Raw genomic sequence first — 16,265 nt, 5'->3', positions numbered from 1 at the left:
CCTTTCATACATGGCTGGGCTGCTTTGTTTCGCTCCTGCCTTTCCTTGGGTTTTTGTACCATGCAGGTCGACGGCGAGATCATTCAATTTCACCTTCCAATGAGGCATATGAGGCTTCGCTTTGAAACTCGTGTTAAATATTTTTTACGCGCGGAACCTAGTGCTCTTCTATTCCGCCTACGCGCGAGTGATTGATGCACTCTGTAACAGATGACAATTGTCATACGAAACTCCCGTTTATGCAACGGGCTGTCAGAAAGGCACGCCGATGGAGCCACGACTAGCCGCGGTGGTGGTTCTTTTGAGCATGTGACCACATGAGGGGCTGTTCCTGACGTGGCGGCACTGACCTTTTAGTGCGAAAGCCTTAGGTGTTCGATTAGCGAAAAAACAACGGAATATGTGAAGCGATATGCCTAATTTCCAATAGGATTTGACGGTTCTCATACGCGTGCCTCATAAAGAAAATACGAGGAGCACACCCATTTGCTGCAGCGCGTTTCGTAGCGTGTGCTTTGGAAATAAAACAGGCATCTATAGCCCGGCCTCACCCAGAGGCGTTCAAGTCGCTGTGTCGCACTTAGTGCGGGTGATTCCTTCCCTTCTACTCCACTTTGCGCAGAATGCGCAGGAACACTCAATTACACACTAAAGATTTCACATTTGCTACATCACAAGAAGTGCTTACAGATGTGAATTTTACTTTGTATATTTAAAGTTCGCTTCGAAGTGTCCATTTCGAGCGAATCCTGATAGGCTGAAAGCATATATACGACCCGGATGTGACGAAGCAGAAGCAAGGCACCAGGGGGTCAGTTTTCGTGCATATCATTGACCAGAGGCCTTGCAAGTGCTGGACCAGGATGAATTGTTCTTCCACTGCGAAGTTTCTGAGAAAGCTGTATAGCTTTCATTGGTAGCTGTACGGCTGCAGTTCAGATGCATGTCAAATTTGTCTTCGCAGAAACTTACTCCCCTTTGGGCATTTCCCATAAATCTCGTCGACTAACCCCTTTGTTTTTTTCGCGACATGCCATCTTGGCTCCTTCCTCCGGAAAATTCGTTCATTCGTTCATTCATTTATTCGATTGTGCTGTTTGTCAATTAAAACTTCCCATACAGAGATAATGATGAGTTTTGTTTAGGTTAAGTTAGTTGAGGATGCGATATTTTGGCATTACTATTCCGGAAACAAAGTAAGTTCAGAAAATTAATAAGCGCGGGATAACGGGGCAACATTTAGCATTACTTTTACATGCACGCTTGTGAACGCTTTGTGAAAATACCGACTCGATACTGCCGCTGTAGTTTGTTTCCGGTATGCGCTCAACAACAGCCCAGGCCTCTTGTGAGCCTGCCACTACACCCTACCAGCTTGTACCATTCATTTTAGTATGACTGTGCATGCGTATACTCTGACACAAGCGCACACCGTACACACACTCGTGTGGACAGAGGTACACGAAATGCACTAAAACTGCAAGAAGATATGACTGTAAAAGTTCTATAATTTTTTAAAATTTTTAATAGGCGACTGTTGCTGATGCTATCGAAATATTACAACAGAATAATATCGTTTGTGCCCAAAAATGATACAAAAGGGGAGGTTTGTGTGGTAAAACATTGAGCTCCAAGTTGTAGATAAATGATATCTGTCGCTGCGTGCCTACATTTATTTCGAAGGATATATTTTTAGTCTGCACGCGCTTATTCGCGGAATGCATTGTGTTGTAATATTGCGTACCTGTTAATTAACCTTCACAGCACATTTGTCATTTGTCAATAAAACATTCAGAAACGTAAATAGTCTTCTGTGTTTTTTAGTTCAACATTAATGAACATGTTTTTTATACTTACCGAAAATACTGCATCATGTGCGTAGTTCAAGGTGATTGGACATGGAATTTTGTGGTGTCCGTATTTGAATGCCTACACAACCTCCCCGAGCAGGTTAGACAAAATGTTCGAATAGAAATATAATTCACCTATTTTACACCTACAAAAACGTAATAAAGGTGTGTTCTGCATGTACAAACTATTAGGAGCTGGTCATCGCGGCGTGAACGTGAGCCTGTGGTGATTGAGGGCCACCAAGGGAATGTCGATGTCATTGAGGTCGAATAGAAATATAATTCACCTATTTTACACCTACAAAAATGTAATAAAGGTGTGTTCTGCATGTACAAACTATTAGGAGCTGGTCATCGCGGCGTGAACGTGAGCCTGTGGTGATTGAGGGCCACCAAGGGAATGTCGATGTCATTGAGGTCATGAATCTTCCCTTCTTCAGGCAGAATACGGTACTTCTGAAGGAGGCACGTGATGTACAGGAAGATCTCAACAGAGGCCAAAATCTCGCCGGGGCACATCAGTTTTCCTAGAAAAAATGAAAGAACAATATAGAGGGATCAAAATAATTGGGATGCATTTTTTAGGTTTTAGATATAGGTTCTAGATGTAGGTTCTGGACCTACGAAACAACATCGGCCTTCCAATCGGAATGAACGTTTATGGTTTTATGAACGAAGGTGTCTTTTGAAGAAACATTTCGGACAAAATTCGCTGTTCTGTACTGGGCTGGTCATAATCGCTTTGCTACTGGGGGGTCTTAAAGTTACCTGGCCTACTCATATCGAGAGTACAATAATGAAAGTTTCTGAAGGTCTCGTCACATTCCTTGGTTAGAGAGGGACTCACTGCTACACTACACAAGGAAGCATGGTGTACAGAACTTCTCGTTCCCCGTCCATGTACTTCACAAGAACAGGCCAACGTTTCTACGCCGTTTTTTTTGGTGGGAGAATACCTATACTGCATTGACATAACTTGTTTACGTTTCATGCTTTCCTTTGATAAACTGCCATTTCCAAAGCTATATGACGTTATTTTTTTAAAATTGAAAGCCTATGATTGTTAAGTTGGCGTAGAGCTTGGTTATTATGGCCACTTTTTGTCACCAGTTTTGAAATTCATGACCAGATTGAGATAAGGTGAGGCTAAATGGTTAAACGAGCATCTCGAGCGACAAAAGCTCTACTGTCTTTCCTGCGAAGCACAGGACTTGATCAGACTTTTTAAACAGGACTCTCTTAATGAGCGCGTCATCTTCATCACAGTCATTATCATCATCTCTTCATCGATTTCATTTTTTTATACATCTGGTGTAGCAAGCTAGGCGCCTTGGCCAGGCTAACCTCACCAGTATCATTAAAGACTATTCTCTCTCTCTCTCTCTCTCTCTCTCTCTCTCTAAATGGTTGCTATCTTTCTCTGTAATAACGAGTTTCTCTTTTTGTTGAGCATCATTGGATGGCGAGATTGGTGCTTTAAATCTCGAAGAGCGGAGTGTAATGAATAGCTTAGATGTCTAGTTGTACCCTGACACATGACATAATCACCGTTACAGATGAATTTAAGAGATTATAGTAAATGGTAAAGACTACTGCGTGATGCCTTGTCAAGTGGTTTGTGCGTTATGAAGTCATTATAAATCAGAGAACTCATTCAGACTCCTAAATACATTTTGTGCTAAATTCGCCTGACATTCGCGGACTTTTGTTTTAATTTCTTCAGAAGGAACATTTATAGGTGTATGTAAGTAAGAACAACGACCACGTCTGTCAGCATCCTGGACACTTACCGATTCCTTGAATAGGCGAATTAACGGAGAAATTACTACAGCATGTAAGGTCGAATGAAATAAAATATTTTCTCGCTTATATACGAGGGCTTTCGTTAGGCTATGCGACGTACGCTATACTGAGCCCCCTTTTATAGAATTCAAGTGTCGTCTCACCGATGGAGAAAGGAATCAGGTACTCGGGCTTGGGCTGGATGAGCGTTCCGTCTTTATTCATGAACCGAGTCGGATCAAACTACGATGGCTCCTCCCATAGCGTCGGATCGTTGTGCACTGCCCAGACGTTCGGGATGATCGTAGTTCCTTTAGGTATGTAATAGTCGTCGAAAACGGTATCCTCGCCAGCTCTGGAATCATTAATGCAAGAACGCTTCGTCAATCTCTCGTGAAAATAGTTGTTCAAGGGACAGTAAAGAGGGAGAACAACTCGGCCTATACCGGCTGTTTACATCCCTCGCAGCCGCAGTATTGCTGTTACTTAGCGCCAAACATGCTGAAAACGTGAAAACGTGTTGCACCGCATTTGGTTTGTGCACTGCGGGTTTTGGCGTAACAGCTAAGAATGGTCAAAATTGTGAACGATTTGTAATGGATGAATTTCCATGGTTTTCTGGGTGTCCTGTATACAGAATGTAAATTACCATATTTTCAAAATTCTCTTTTTATGCCAGTGTAATAACAGAAGTAGCAAAACTAGACAGGGTTATAGTTTTTTCCTCTGAAACAAGCGTGACATCAGTTTATTTCAAAAGAATCGCCTTAAAACTCGTCGTACGTTCCTGTTCCTGTTCTCAAAGCGGTCCCTGCAACTGCGCAAAAATCAGTGTCATTACGTCAGTCGCGTAACGATTGCGATTGCTAATTACCCACGACTTTTTAATGAGGCACTACTAAGACAGGTCACAGGGTATTCTGAGTAACTAAACGCGATTAAAAGTGTGTTAAGTAACTTGTAGTGGTTTTTACGACAATTCCTTTTCTCATAGAAGTCCATGAGTTTGAAACTGAGAAAAGGTCAAAACATCCGAACTGTTTATGAAGCTCTCGTGGCAAACATTGCGGTGCTAAGCAAGAGGCAGACGGGACCAATGAATTTTAATGGAAGACTCGTAAACCGGGCACGCCCATCATTTTCTAGAAGAAAACCCCGATGTTTAGATGCATACAAAATCAAGCAGGTGACCACGGGAATATATTTTTCTAAAGAACACTAAATCCCCAAGACTAAACAACGTACCTCCTGGAGAGCCCATTAGCCTGCATATTGCAAGGCTAACTCAGCTCCTGACAATTAAATACATTGTGCTCTAATGGAGTCATTTTACTTACGTGAAATGCTTTCGTACTGCTGATATGAACAGTACTGTGGTGTGCGGAAATACTGCTGAGCAAGCGCGTCTTGCATCATTAAAAACAGTTGGCAGTGCATGCTTCCTTTGCCTGCAGTGTAAACGTATTTGCCTCATCTATGTTCAGTTTAGCGCTAGTATGTTTACTATAAAATAGCATCAAACACATCTCCTTTCAGGCCTTTGGTATGCTATATTTCCCGCGCGCCTGTTTTTCACGCGGGCGCTAGGTAGAGCAGATAAGCGGGTCGTTTCAAGGCAATAGCGAGGACGTCTCAAAGGCGAACGGTTCCCGGTTGTACATTACAGATATTAAAACGATTATGTAGCTGCAGACGTTATGTAATAGCCGTGACGGCACTACTATAAGTGACGTCGGGGATGTTGAGATCACAAGTGACCTAACTTTACACCTTTGCTCGTCAGTTCAGCGCAGCGCAGGAATTTGGCGGTAGAGACGGAACCTATGGATACTGACACCACAGACAAACTTACACTGAAAAAAAAAAGAACATTTTACCCTTCTTTTTCTTATTATGAGACAGTTCCTACCTATAACATACAGGGCTGTGTCGTGGCATATCGGCCTCTTACTATACTGATGCAAGCACGCGTGTTTTTAGACTTCAAGACCACTTAAAATATAAAACAATGTTTCGCCGTTTCTTACTCCTCACGCCACTTGGCGCAGTCCGAAATAATCTGACATGGGGATGGAATGCGCATCTAAACTTGAAACAAGGGCGCGAACTGGCTCACCAAGGTTGCATCTCCATATTTACGAGTGCTGCACGGCATACCGACGCTCTTATGACCTCAGTAGAATGTTCTTTATTGAGGGAAATGGGGTATGCGGTGAACAGAGGAGTTGAGGGAGAGAACTTGCGCCGATCTCATTAGAGAAGGCCAAACCGGTGGATATTGCGTGCTTTGGTGAGGCGCAGTAAAGCCTAATTGAAGTTCCGGCCACTTCAAAAAGCTTTGAACTGAACGGCGACGAGCTGCGCTGGCAAGAAAGAGATGGGATGTGCCGTTCCAGGTAAGTGCGCACGCTTGTGCCTTGACAAAGAGAAAGTGGAAGAGGCCAGAAATGCCAAGGAATTGAACGCATAGTGCAAGCAGAAGAAAGGAATCCGAGCGCCCTCTGATGGCTGCACTTATAGTATTAGCCAATGGTCCCTTGATTGGCAATATAAATTTGGCGTACCTTGCAAAGCTAGGACTGCACTCTTCCGAGGAGAGAAATTTAGCGAGGGTTATGGACCAGTGCTGTGGTGTCTAGAGAGGAACCACTCCATAAGTCCCTAGCAGTGAACATGTGAAAGGGAAGGGGGGGAGGTGTCTGAGACGTCGTGTCACTGCACACAAAGTGTCGCATTGAAACCTCGGGCGCAGAGCGGATTTCCGCTGGCAGCAGGTGTAAAGTGCAATGATTTGACTATGAATGGCAAAATGAAATACAGGGTGATCAAAGTTAAGTGGACAGGTGTCCCTCATGGCGATAATTACTGTACCTCTGGCACACTTGCGACAGGCTAGGAAGCCTAGCCTAACAAACATTGCCGCGTGACAACTCACCCCCTGGGCACGCCGAGCGGCGAGACGGTCTTCCAACGGTAGATCTCCCAGATGCAGGCCATCGTGAAGGGCATCTTGTTGCGGTCCTCCCATGTGGGCTGTCGTTCGCGGCCCACTACCTCGTCGATCTCCTGCTGCACTCGAGCCTGAAGCGTGTCCGCGTTGTTGGCGAAGTTCAGCATGTGCCAGTGGATCGTCACGGCCACCGTGTTCGAGCCGGCGATGAAGAAGCTCAGCACGTTGCCCATGATAAACCGTGCTGTATAAGATGAAGTGTACGATTGCATTATATCTTTCTATCTGGCTTTATCTAACCTCGTGTGCCCTGTTGTGCATTTTCGCTACGTAAGCATGGTCATAACGGCGTCACCGTTACGACCATGCCCTGGCAACACCTCGACGGCGACGAACATTGGCTCGCAGAACACAAGGTGTTAAACCCCACCTCCATCGGCTTGAAGCGAAATGAAGCCTTGCTTGAATTGGAATTGGTCGTAGCGGCGTACGATGATTCAAGCTTGGGGCTGTTGTTTCTCTCAAAAACAAGTTCGAGATATGACACTATGACCAGGTCGCTGACATAATACCGCTAACGAGAAAAGATCCATATTCATTACAGAATGTTGTGGCACGTCAGATTGTCAAAGGTTGTCTACGTGTGATGCAGACATAACTTTATATGCTGCTGTTCCGTCAGATAAGCAAGACAGATAACGCGCATCTGGTGCCGGTTTGTGAAGAACTGTCTCATGCCGACCTCAGGGTTTCAAGAGGTTGTTTTTTAATTACCGAAAATACCACATATGCTCCTTTCTGGTTATCTGCCTTGCTTGCTCTTCCTTCTGGGATTGAGTGCACGAGGGATGACGGATGTACCTTATTATGATTGAAACCAGTTCTGAAGCAGAGGCTTCGCATTATTCTTTGATGTTATTTATTTCACCAATTGTCACTTTATACTGCATAGTCTACACTTCTAGATGACCCCGGATGCGGAAGGGGACAGCAAGATTCGATTTCAGACTAGCGACGCCTACGTGTGCCACGTAAACATCAGTGGTGCATTAAAGGTTGCAGCAATGTATTTGAAGGTAAATAATTAGTCTTTCTTATATATTCTGAAACGTTTGCACATGCGCAGCAGCGCCCGTCGACTACCATGTACCATCCGGGGCAGCTTCTCGGCTGTGCGCAGCACTTTAATATCAGCATCATTATCCAGGACAGCATCATTCGGTCGCACTACTTCGTTACAGCTTGTGCTGTATAATCTTATTGTATACGTACCGATGAAAGCATACGGCTATACAGGCAATATGTTTAATTCCTGACCACGGCTGTTTCATTCTTCATGGAAGGTGAAATGCAAACATGATGCAATGTGCATGATTCAATGTGCACGAAATTTCCGCACGCATTGAAGAACCACAGGATTTCTGAGAAGAGCTGTAGTTCTCAAAATCAGACAGCCTAATAGGTAAAGTGGTTGCGGGGCGTAGGAAGCTCCAAACATTTGATGCGTTAGCTATGTTGATCGAAAATCTGACGTCCATGGCACACGGATGCTTAAACGGCCTTCTTCATGGCTCGTAAATAATTAAATACTTTTCCTTCACAACCTCTTTCACCAATTTGAAAGACAAAAGAATATTCTTCTCGCTGCTGTAGAGTACAACGCTCGCGCTGCTTGTTGCTGTCCTTGAGAAATACAAATGTTAAAGACAAGCGATCTGTGTTTTCACGGCAGAATACTACACTGCAATGGCAAAATTGGTTTGTCGTTAAGGATGCTTGCGTTCACAAATTTTCACTTTCTGGCGTTACTAGGACAACTATTTCAGTCACTAGCTAGAAGTGTTTTTTGGCTATCGCCACTCCGCACAGACATAACCCGAAAGGTCGGCCTGGCTGCCCTTTTTACTCGCAGCTCTTACCGGTGGCGCCCATACTGGCTGTTACGGCGGGTGGCAGAATGTGGTCCGCCAACAGCCCGAAGTAGCCATTACAGAGCTCTTACTGGCACGCATTCATGCCGTGCTTTCGGGTGGTTTTTACTGGCTGTGCGGTTAGCAGGTGCATTTGGTGTCGTGTACCTGTGGCATTAGCCCGTTGACTTACCAATCGCGGCAGACCGTGCTTAGGGGCTGAGCTACGCGCAGCTCTTACGTGCGGCGTCTACGGGCTACGAATTTTCGGAAATATGGCCAATAAATATTAAAAAAGCGCATTTTTCCTTTGATGTTTTCACACAGAACTGCGTCGCATGGTACAGAGAGTTCCGGTTTATTGAGATGTTTGACTATGAGGTCCGCCCACTCAGAGAAGGCACACCCATACCCAGCCCGTGCTGATTAACTTTTTACTTGTAGGTAATAACTGTAGACATAGCCCATGGTGTCTTTTCAGCGAATATCTGGAGCTCTCAGATATTCCAGATTGGGCATCACCAGGAGCCTGTGCCCCCCTGCAGGACGGAGGTCTCTCCCATAGATTGCTAGACAAGCGATGAAAGTTCTTGTTATGGCAGAGTACTACACCAAGGCTGCCAGATGCTGTTCTGATGAAGAGGATTTGCCGCGAGGTACGGTGTGGGAAGAGCGAGAGAGAGCAAAGAAATTTCACCATGAAAGCTCCAAGAAGTGCCTTCACTGTACATCACCTTTGACATACACCTATTACCGATCACCACTGGTACCCTCCTGTAGCAGTGTTTATCCGGCGGTTGGGTGCAACCGTGCCATACATCTGCAGCTTACACACATATAAGTGAATACGTACGTACAACACACATATATGGATGCATTCATACATACACACATGCATTCATGCTTACATACATACATACATTCATACATACATACATACATACATACATACATACATACATACATACATACATACATACACACACATACATACATACATACATACATACATACATGCATACATACATACATCATCATCATCATCATCATCAGCCTATCTACGCCCACTGCAGGGCAAAGGCCTCTCCCATTTTTCTTCAATTACCTCGGTCCTGTGCCAACTGTGACCAATTTATCACCGCAAACTTCTTGATCTCATCTGCCCATCTAACTTTCTGCCGCCCCCTGCCACGCTTGCCTACATACATACGTACTGCATACATACGTACGCTTGCTGCATACACACGTACACACGTACACACACACACACACACACGTACACACACACACACACACACACACACACACACACACACACACACACACACACACACACACACACACACACGCACGCGCACACGCACGCGCACACGCACGCGCACACGCACGCGCACACGCACGCGCACACGCACACGCGCACGCACGCACGCACACGCGCACGCACGCACGCACGCACGCAACCAACCACACACACACACACACGCGTGCATGCGCGCGCGCGCATGCACGCGCGCACGCATGCGCACGCATGCGCACGCACGCACGCACGCATGCACGCACGCATGCACGCACGCACGCATGCACGCACGCATGCACGCACGCACGCATGCATGCACGCATGCATTTAGATCTGGTCTTAGCTAGCAAAACCATTGAGAGCCTGGGCCTTTTCGACAGCCGAGAAAAACCGTGCGGACCGCAAGGCGGTACCGAAAGCGCAAGGACATGAAGGCCACGGCATTGCAGCTAAAGGCTCTTGTATAAAAATACACATAATCGCAGCACTGACACAGACAGGATAACACGAATATACCGGGGCATTGACTTAGAAAGGCAGTGCGCCCTCAACAAGGAATGTATGTTTGGAATGTTGGGGCCTCGGGGCTCTTTTTTTCTTTCTTACAACTGCAATCCTCGGTGTCAACGGGGCTTTGGAAGAGTGATTTTGTTTTAGGAGCTACGAAAACACTTTTTAGCTCCCATCGATTTTGGGCACGGCCGAAAAGTTTGTTTTTCTCTTCTACGCAGCGTGTAACACACGTCTGCTCTGGAATGTGTTTACGCTGTGAAGGCAATCCATCTGCTAACGCCGCCCTGAGAAGCAAAGCCCATTTGCGGCAGCATATTGTGGCTTGCTACTCGTGTGTTGCTGCTGGTTGAAAGTACACAGTGTAAGCGCGGCAAATAGAAACAGGAAAATGTAACTCAAACAAGATCCTGAAGCTACGAGCATGGTGGAAACAGCACCTTTGGCAGCATTTAACACAGACCAAGTGTGCCTACTCTCACTGTGTAGGGCTAATTATGAACAGGCGTTCCTGTTCCCTTCGTGTTCCGTTTTTTTGAGATTGCACTGTTTTAGCAAATTTCTGTATGGTTCATCTGCATCGTCACGTGGCATTTGGGGCTGTTTACATGCGGCGCTGTTTTGAACTTCCCGACGAAAAGCGTTACCGATCTCATTTTGCGTAGTTCGCAGGAGTTCACCCAACCATCAATCTGTTTAGCGACGGGCAAAACGTGGATCGAGGGGATATGAAAACAAAAAAGTTGCGTGCAAAGGCAAGTTGAATTTCGGCAAAGTTACTGGCGTCAATTTATTATTTTTTTACAGAAACTTGCGAAGACGGAATAAGTTATTAGTGTGTATTCAAGCATAGCAATCACCAATTCTTGAAATGTGCATGGTAGTAAGCAGCAATGTTAAAAAATTACACCATGTGCTTGGTTACGGTAGTTTTCGTTCAAACGAACAAAAAGTGGAATACTTGTTCTAGTTGATATCGAGAAAAATTCCCAGCAGGAATCTTTTGTACTTATTTATGACTGTGTAGCGAGAAATTCTGACAGCCATATGCACAGAGGCGCCACAGGCGCTTCATGGCTCCTTTGGCACTGATAAGCGCTAGTCCTCTTGCTTGAGCGATATGCAGATATCTGTAATGTGGGGCACGTTCATCCAGTTCCCGAGAAGATATTGTGCTCATTACGGTTCGCTTAATTCGTCGTAAGCCTCCATTTTCTTCGTACGAGGCCTTACTTTGCAGAAAGCTTAAGTTATGTGCATTTTCTTTGTCACACCGTTTTTAACAGGGGAGCTGGGCTCTTACCTGCAGAATAAGCAGAGGCCATGTAAAAAAAAGCTGCCCAGGCATAAGATCACCGAGTTTCGCAAACCAAGTGGATATAACGGAAAAACGCCAAATCTCAATTGGGCATTGGGTAAATACTCTCCCTTGGCGCTTCTTACAGATCGTCAGATGGTCTAACTGAAACGCCTCTTAGCCCACGTGTAGCTTCGGCACGCAAAAGAAGTATTCAAATTTGAATTTGTAGTAGGATAATCTATGCAATATAACAGTCGTTTGTGGGTGGTTTTTATACATTATGCATAAGCGCTTAATTTAGTGGGAACTGAGGCAGTTATAAAAACGTTGTGAGGCATGAATTGAAGCACTGACACTGACTATAAACATTGTGCTTACGCAAGAAGTTTGAAGTTGGATCATTTTCGTGCTCTTTGATCTTCTTTAGGTATCCGTGGATGAAGTCGCGGTTGAAATGCTCATCCATGGTTTTCTTGTGCTCCTCGACTTGTCCCCTGCAACGGAATGCCACAGAGATGCACGGTCACAAAACTGGGGCTTCGCACGCATGCAACGAATTGAAAGAATACGAGGCCGTTGATGGTACATAGGCGGAAATTTTGTATCAAGAATGGCCCCAAGAAGAAATTAAAGCCGTTCCACTCAATGTGAAAGATGTCGGAAGTGCGGAGCAGTAATTCATCATAATGGGCTGTAGCGCCGCAATCCGCACACTGCTGCCACCCCATGCAAATCAAATTTCTCGCCTTTCTCAAATTTCTCGAATTTCAAACTGCACCAGCGGGAGTTCGGCTCTTTTTGTGTTTGCTTTTCCTCCCGTACGTGCCGGCGTTTCACTGCCACTTTTTTTCCGCTTGCTATCGTAAAAACCAACCCAACGAGCTTTCCTAACTAGATGAATGCGGGGCTGCCGGTTAATTACGCATATTTTGCCCCAAAGATACCTACAGTTTCCTTTGCGCCAAAAAACGGTGAGATGTATGACAAGCGCCAGCGGTTCACCAGTTTAGAACGCTTATGACTATACATATAAACCGCTTGGCTCTCGAAGCCTCTGGGTTACGCCGCGACGACAGGCGCTATGACGGAACGCCGGCTCTACTTCGGTCCAGCGAGCGAGCTACGATGACAAGGCCCGGCCCTAAAGTGCTCTGCCGCGGTGGCTCAGTGGCTAAGGCGTTGCGCTGCTGAGCACAAGGTCGCGGGTTCGATTCCCGGCCGCGGCGGCCGCTTTTCTGATGGAGGCGAAAAGCAAAAACGCCCGTGTGTACGAGATTTCGGCGCACGATAAAGATCCCCAGGTGGTCAAAATTAATCCGGAGCCCTCCACTACGGCGCGCCTCATCGCCTGCGTTGCGTCGGTGCGTTAAACCCCACAAATCAATCAAATCAAAGTGCTCTGCACCAAGGCAGAACGTGGATATTAACGGCTTTGGATGCCCAACACGCTGCTCAACCCACAGCATAAAGCGCGCAATGGTAAGTTCACGACTTCGAAAAAACTGGTGCGAGTGTCATTTGATCCTAGCATAGCAGCTTACCGACAATCCAGGGAAGCTCTATCTCGCACATGCGCAGTGGTGCATCGGTGTGTCACGCTTCTAGGGCTAGTCCCCGGCTGGAAACACCGTGCTTGCTGGTCGACCACTATACTGTGTGCGCTGTCTATACACGTTTCTCAGGCACCACGGATGCCACTCTTTTCAACATGGTTTTGTCATAACTGACGCATGCGGACCGTTCTGATATCCTAATTTATTTTGTTGTACTAGGAAGAAGTGTACTTGCCCAAATGCAAAATACACAGCTCACGTTGGGGAAATTAATACCGAACGCATCGTTTGGGAACTGAAATCTGTTGCTAGTGGACTACAGAACAGCAGTACTGGAGTTCTGTACCTACGAAAAAGCCCTGTGTTCTCAAAACGCCGTCTAATACGAGATGCCCACACTTACTACTTAAACTTTCGTACGAGGAGCAATGAATTTTACGTTATCCGCAATTTCGCTCAGAGGGCGCTTTGTTGTTTTATAGACGCCATTGTAAGTGAAGAAGCATCGAAGGTGAAGTAGGTGGAGGTGAAGCCATACTTCACCACATGTAAACTGGGAAGTTCCGAGAATTTTGAATGAAGTTGGTCTCTCATGGATGTCCTCATAGCTAGGCCAGAAAATCTTGAAACGTTACTTAATCAAGAAGACCTTCAGTTCATTTGACCTCTCGAATCGCATGTCTCTGGACAAGCGTGGGCAACATACTGTTCTGCTTTTTGGTGTGCTACATATTTTAGTTGACGTACGTAACTAAATGTCGTTTCAACAGTGAAGCTGTTTAGCAAATCGTAATTTTTTGTGTCCGTAGTTAAAAATACCAAGAAATTGCCGTGCGCGCAAACGTGTATGCGGGCCTCGCGGCGGCCGCCCGGCAGTTAGCAAAAGCGAAAAAATGCCGAACGCTCGTGGGTGCGTGCGCTCGTGAGGACCGCCGATCGTCCCCGGAGCGAGTTTTTCAAGCCAATGATACTCAGTTAGGGAGTTTGGGAAAAATTGTTGCGACGGCGCGCGAGTTAAAAAACCATGAAAACGCTGAGCGCTCACGTGTGCGCGCCTCGCGACGATGGCCCAGCGTCCTCGGGGCATGTTTGTCAAGCCAAGTATACCGACTTAATGAGATTGGCCAAGATTTGCAAAAACAAACAAACAAACAAACTCCAGTGTTCGCCGTAATCGTGGCAACACTTGCTTGGAACGAGAAAAGCACGTCATAGCGATCGCCCGTCCAAGGTGATGTCCAGTGATTGCCACTTCCAAAAATGAGGAAGGAAGCTCATGCTTTTGCAACAAAGAGAGAGTAAAGGTCGTTCCGCCAGCGCAGAAGAAGCAAATCGACTACAATCGTGGACTAAAACATTCGCTATGGTCGTGAAGATTGCGTACAGCTTCACCACTGAGCTCGAAATTAAAGATGTTTTAGATGCGAAGCATATCATGCTCGGGGCTGTGCCCCTCCTTCCCTCGTTGTCGTTGTCCGCACGTTACTGCGCATGCGCGTCTCTTCAGCCCCGTCAGCTTTTGGGTTGACGTCAACGCAGTCCACTATAAAAAGAAAAAGTTAGGCGGCACCCGGTTTCGATCCCACGACTCTCTGGCCGCAACGGGAGGTACGTGGCGCTCTTCCCACTGCGCTACAAACCGAGACGGGAGCATGTGCTACAAACGCGCCTTATGTCCTTCACTATTTAAACTACGTCAAGAAACTACTGATACAACGAAGGCACGCGAAGCTGAACGTCAACGGAAACGACGAACTGAAAACTGATGACAGTTACAGTCGACCCCACGGCTGCTTCACATACTACTCAGGGTTCCCCTACGGGAAGATGGTGTAATTTTTTTTCTGTCTCTCTCGCTCGCTACCTTGAAGACTTAGGCGTTAGTGTGAGTTTCCTTCATTTTTATTTGTACCATGATTCTTTGGTATTGACAGGGGGAGGGGCCGAGGGACCGCGCCCCACCCCCCTACAAACGTTTGAACTTTAGGTCCTTGTGGAAGCGCCGAGAAATGCAGGCTAGCGAAAATCATTATGCTGTAGTGTGTGATGCACCAACTAACCTTGTGCGTTTGCACCGTCAGCCCTTACCAGAAGGATCAGGCGTTAACAATGTACAAGAAGAGAAAAAGACGAAAATTGACACCATCTTCCCGCGAGGAGAACCATGGTAGATGCGACGCATCGTGGGGTTTCCGTTGCGTTTCCGTTATGTTGTTTCCATTTAGCGTGTCAATTTGTTGTTGTTTCCATGATATTACCTGCGGTTGCGCCGACCATCGCGATAGCAGGCCTGTTAGTCTCCATTCAAATCATCGGTGGTCATCGGATGTCATCGGAGCGGCGGAACGACTGAGCGGAGCGGCGCAGTTACCGCATTTATATGTACCGTTAACGGTGAGGGGAATGAGAGAGCAGCGCATGCGCATGTGTTAGATGTTTAACCGAGCGCTAACGCGCGCTGACGCACAGCTGGCACGGCGACGGGAGCGAGCGCTAACAAGCAGATGGCGCTGCGGTGAGAGCGGCGTTAGCGCGCAGCTGGCGCGGCGAGGAGAATGGGGGAGGGCGCTGCGGTGAAGCGGCGTTAGCGCGCAGCTGGCGCGGCGAGGAGAATGGGGGAGGAATGAGGACTACGGACGCCGGAAGACACCGGAGGGACAAGGCGAGTTAAAGAGATGTGTTGCATCTAAAAGAAACACTGCGAAAGAAAAACATAGTATGCTGGTCCACTTTGAAATTTCTGGGTTTTAGATATTTGATTTTTCTTTTTCCCTCTTATTTTTTCGTACGGGAAAGCGCCAGAGTTTACGCTTGCTATTGCTTGAAGTTCATTCCCTCACTTACTCGCTCCCTTACTTTTTGCTCCTTATCATGCTTTATCCCTCCAGCCCTCCGTTCCCACCTCTGAAATGATGTCTGGTGTATGGTGCTGCCGTGATATAGTATTTCAGTATTCAGTGTTTTACGCTGTAGGTAATTCTGTGCATTTTTTGCTCATCATGCTCTATACGCATGTGAAAAGCCTTGCATGACTGATCTCTCGGTCATCGTCATCGTCCTGTGTATTTCCTTTTTCGTCAACGTCTTTTTCCGCGCCTGTATTTACGATGATC

At 46.4% G+C, this 16,265-nt stretch overlaps 1 protein-coding gene across 1 annotated transcript; it reads right to left on the bottom strand.

Moving 5' to 3' along the window:
* Positions 1-795: 795 nt before the first annotated feature.
* Positions 796-16,025, bottom strand: LOC144175214 (cytochrome P450 2J2-like). The gene is made up of 5 exons (XM_077704317.1): positions 16,009-16,025; positions 11,978-12,093; positions 6,568-6,826; positions 3,797-3,987; positions 796-2,377 (listed from the first exon to the last, which is right to left on the bottom strand). Exons 1-4 carry the CDS (start codon positions 16,023-16,025, stop codon positions 3,876-3,878), a joined length of 504 nt encoding a protein of 167 aa, XP_077560443.1. The 3' UTR covers positions 796-2,377; positions 3,797-3,875.
* Between the last annotated feature and the right edge of the window lie 240 nt (positions 16,026-16,265).

The sequence above is a fragment of the Haemaphysalis longicornis genome, unplaced genomic scaffold (assembly GCF_048455015.1).
Source record: "Haemaphysalis longicornis isolate Haplotype H1 unplaced genomic scaffold, Haemaphysalis longicornis Haplotype H1 scaffold_3, whole genome shotgun sequence".
Taxonomy (NCBI): Eukaryota; Metazoa; Arthropoda; class Arachnida; order Ixodida; family Ixodidae; genus Haemaphysalis; species Haemaphysalis longicornis.
The sequence above is the reverse complement of the archived record's forward strand: the minus strand, read 5'-3'. Positions and strand labels throughout refer to the sequence as shown.

What these genes read in the sequence shown, in the direction of transcription:
- LOC144175214 (XM_077704317.1), bottom strand. An exon ending in TCCAACTTCAAACTTCTTGC is followed by an intron (nt 6,827 to 11,977) that starts GTAAGCACAATG and finishes CATCTTATACAG; the next exon opens with CACGGTTTATCATGGGCAAC. An exon ending in CCGCTCGGCGTGCCCAGGGG is followed by an intron (nt 3,988 to 6,567) that starts GTGAGTTGTCAC and finishes TAATGATTCCAG; the next exon opens with AGCTGGCGAGGATACCGTTT.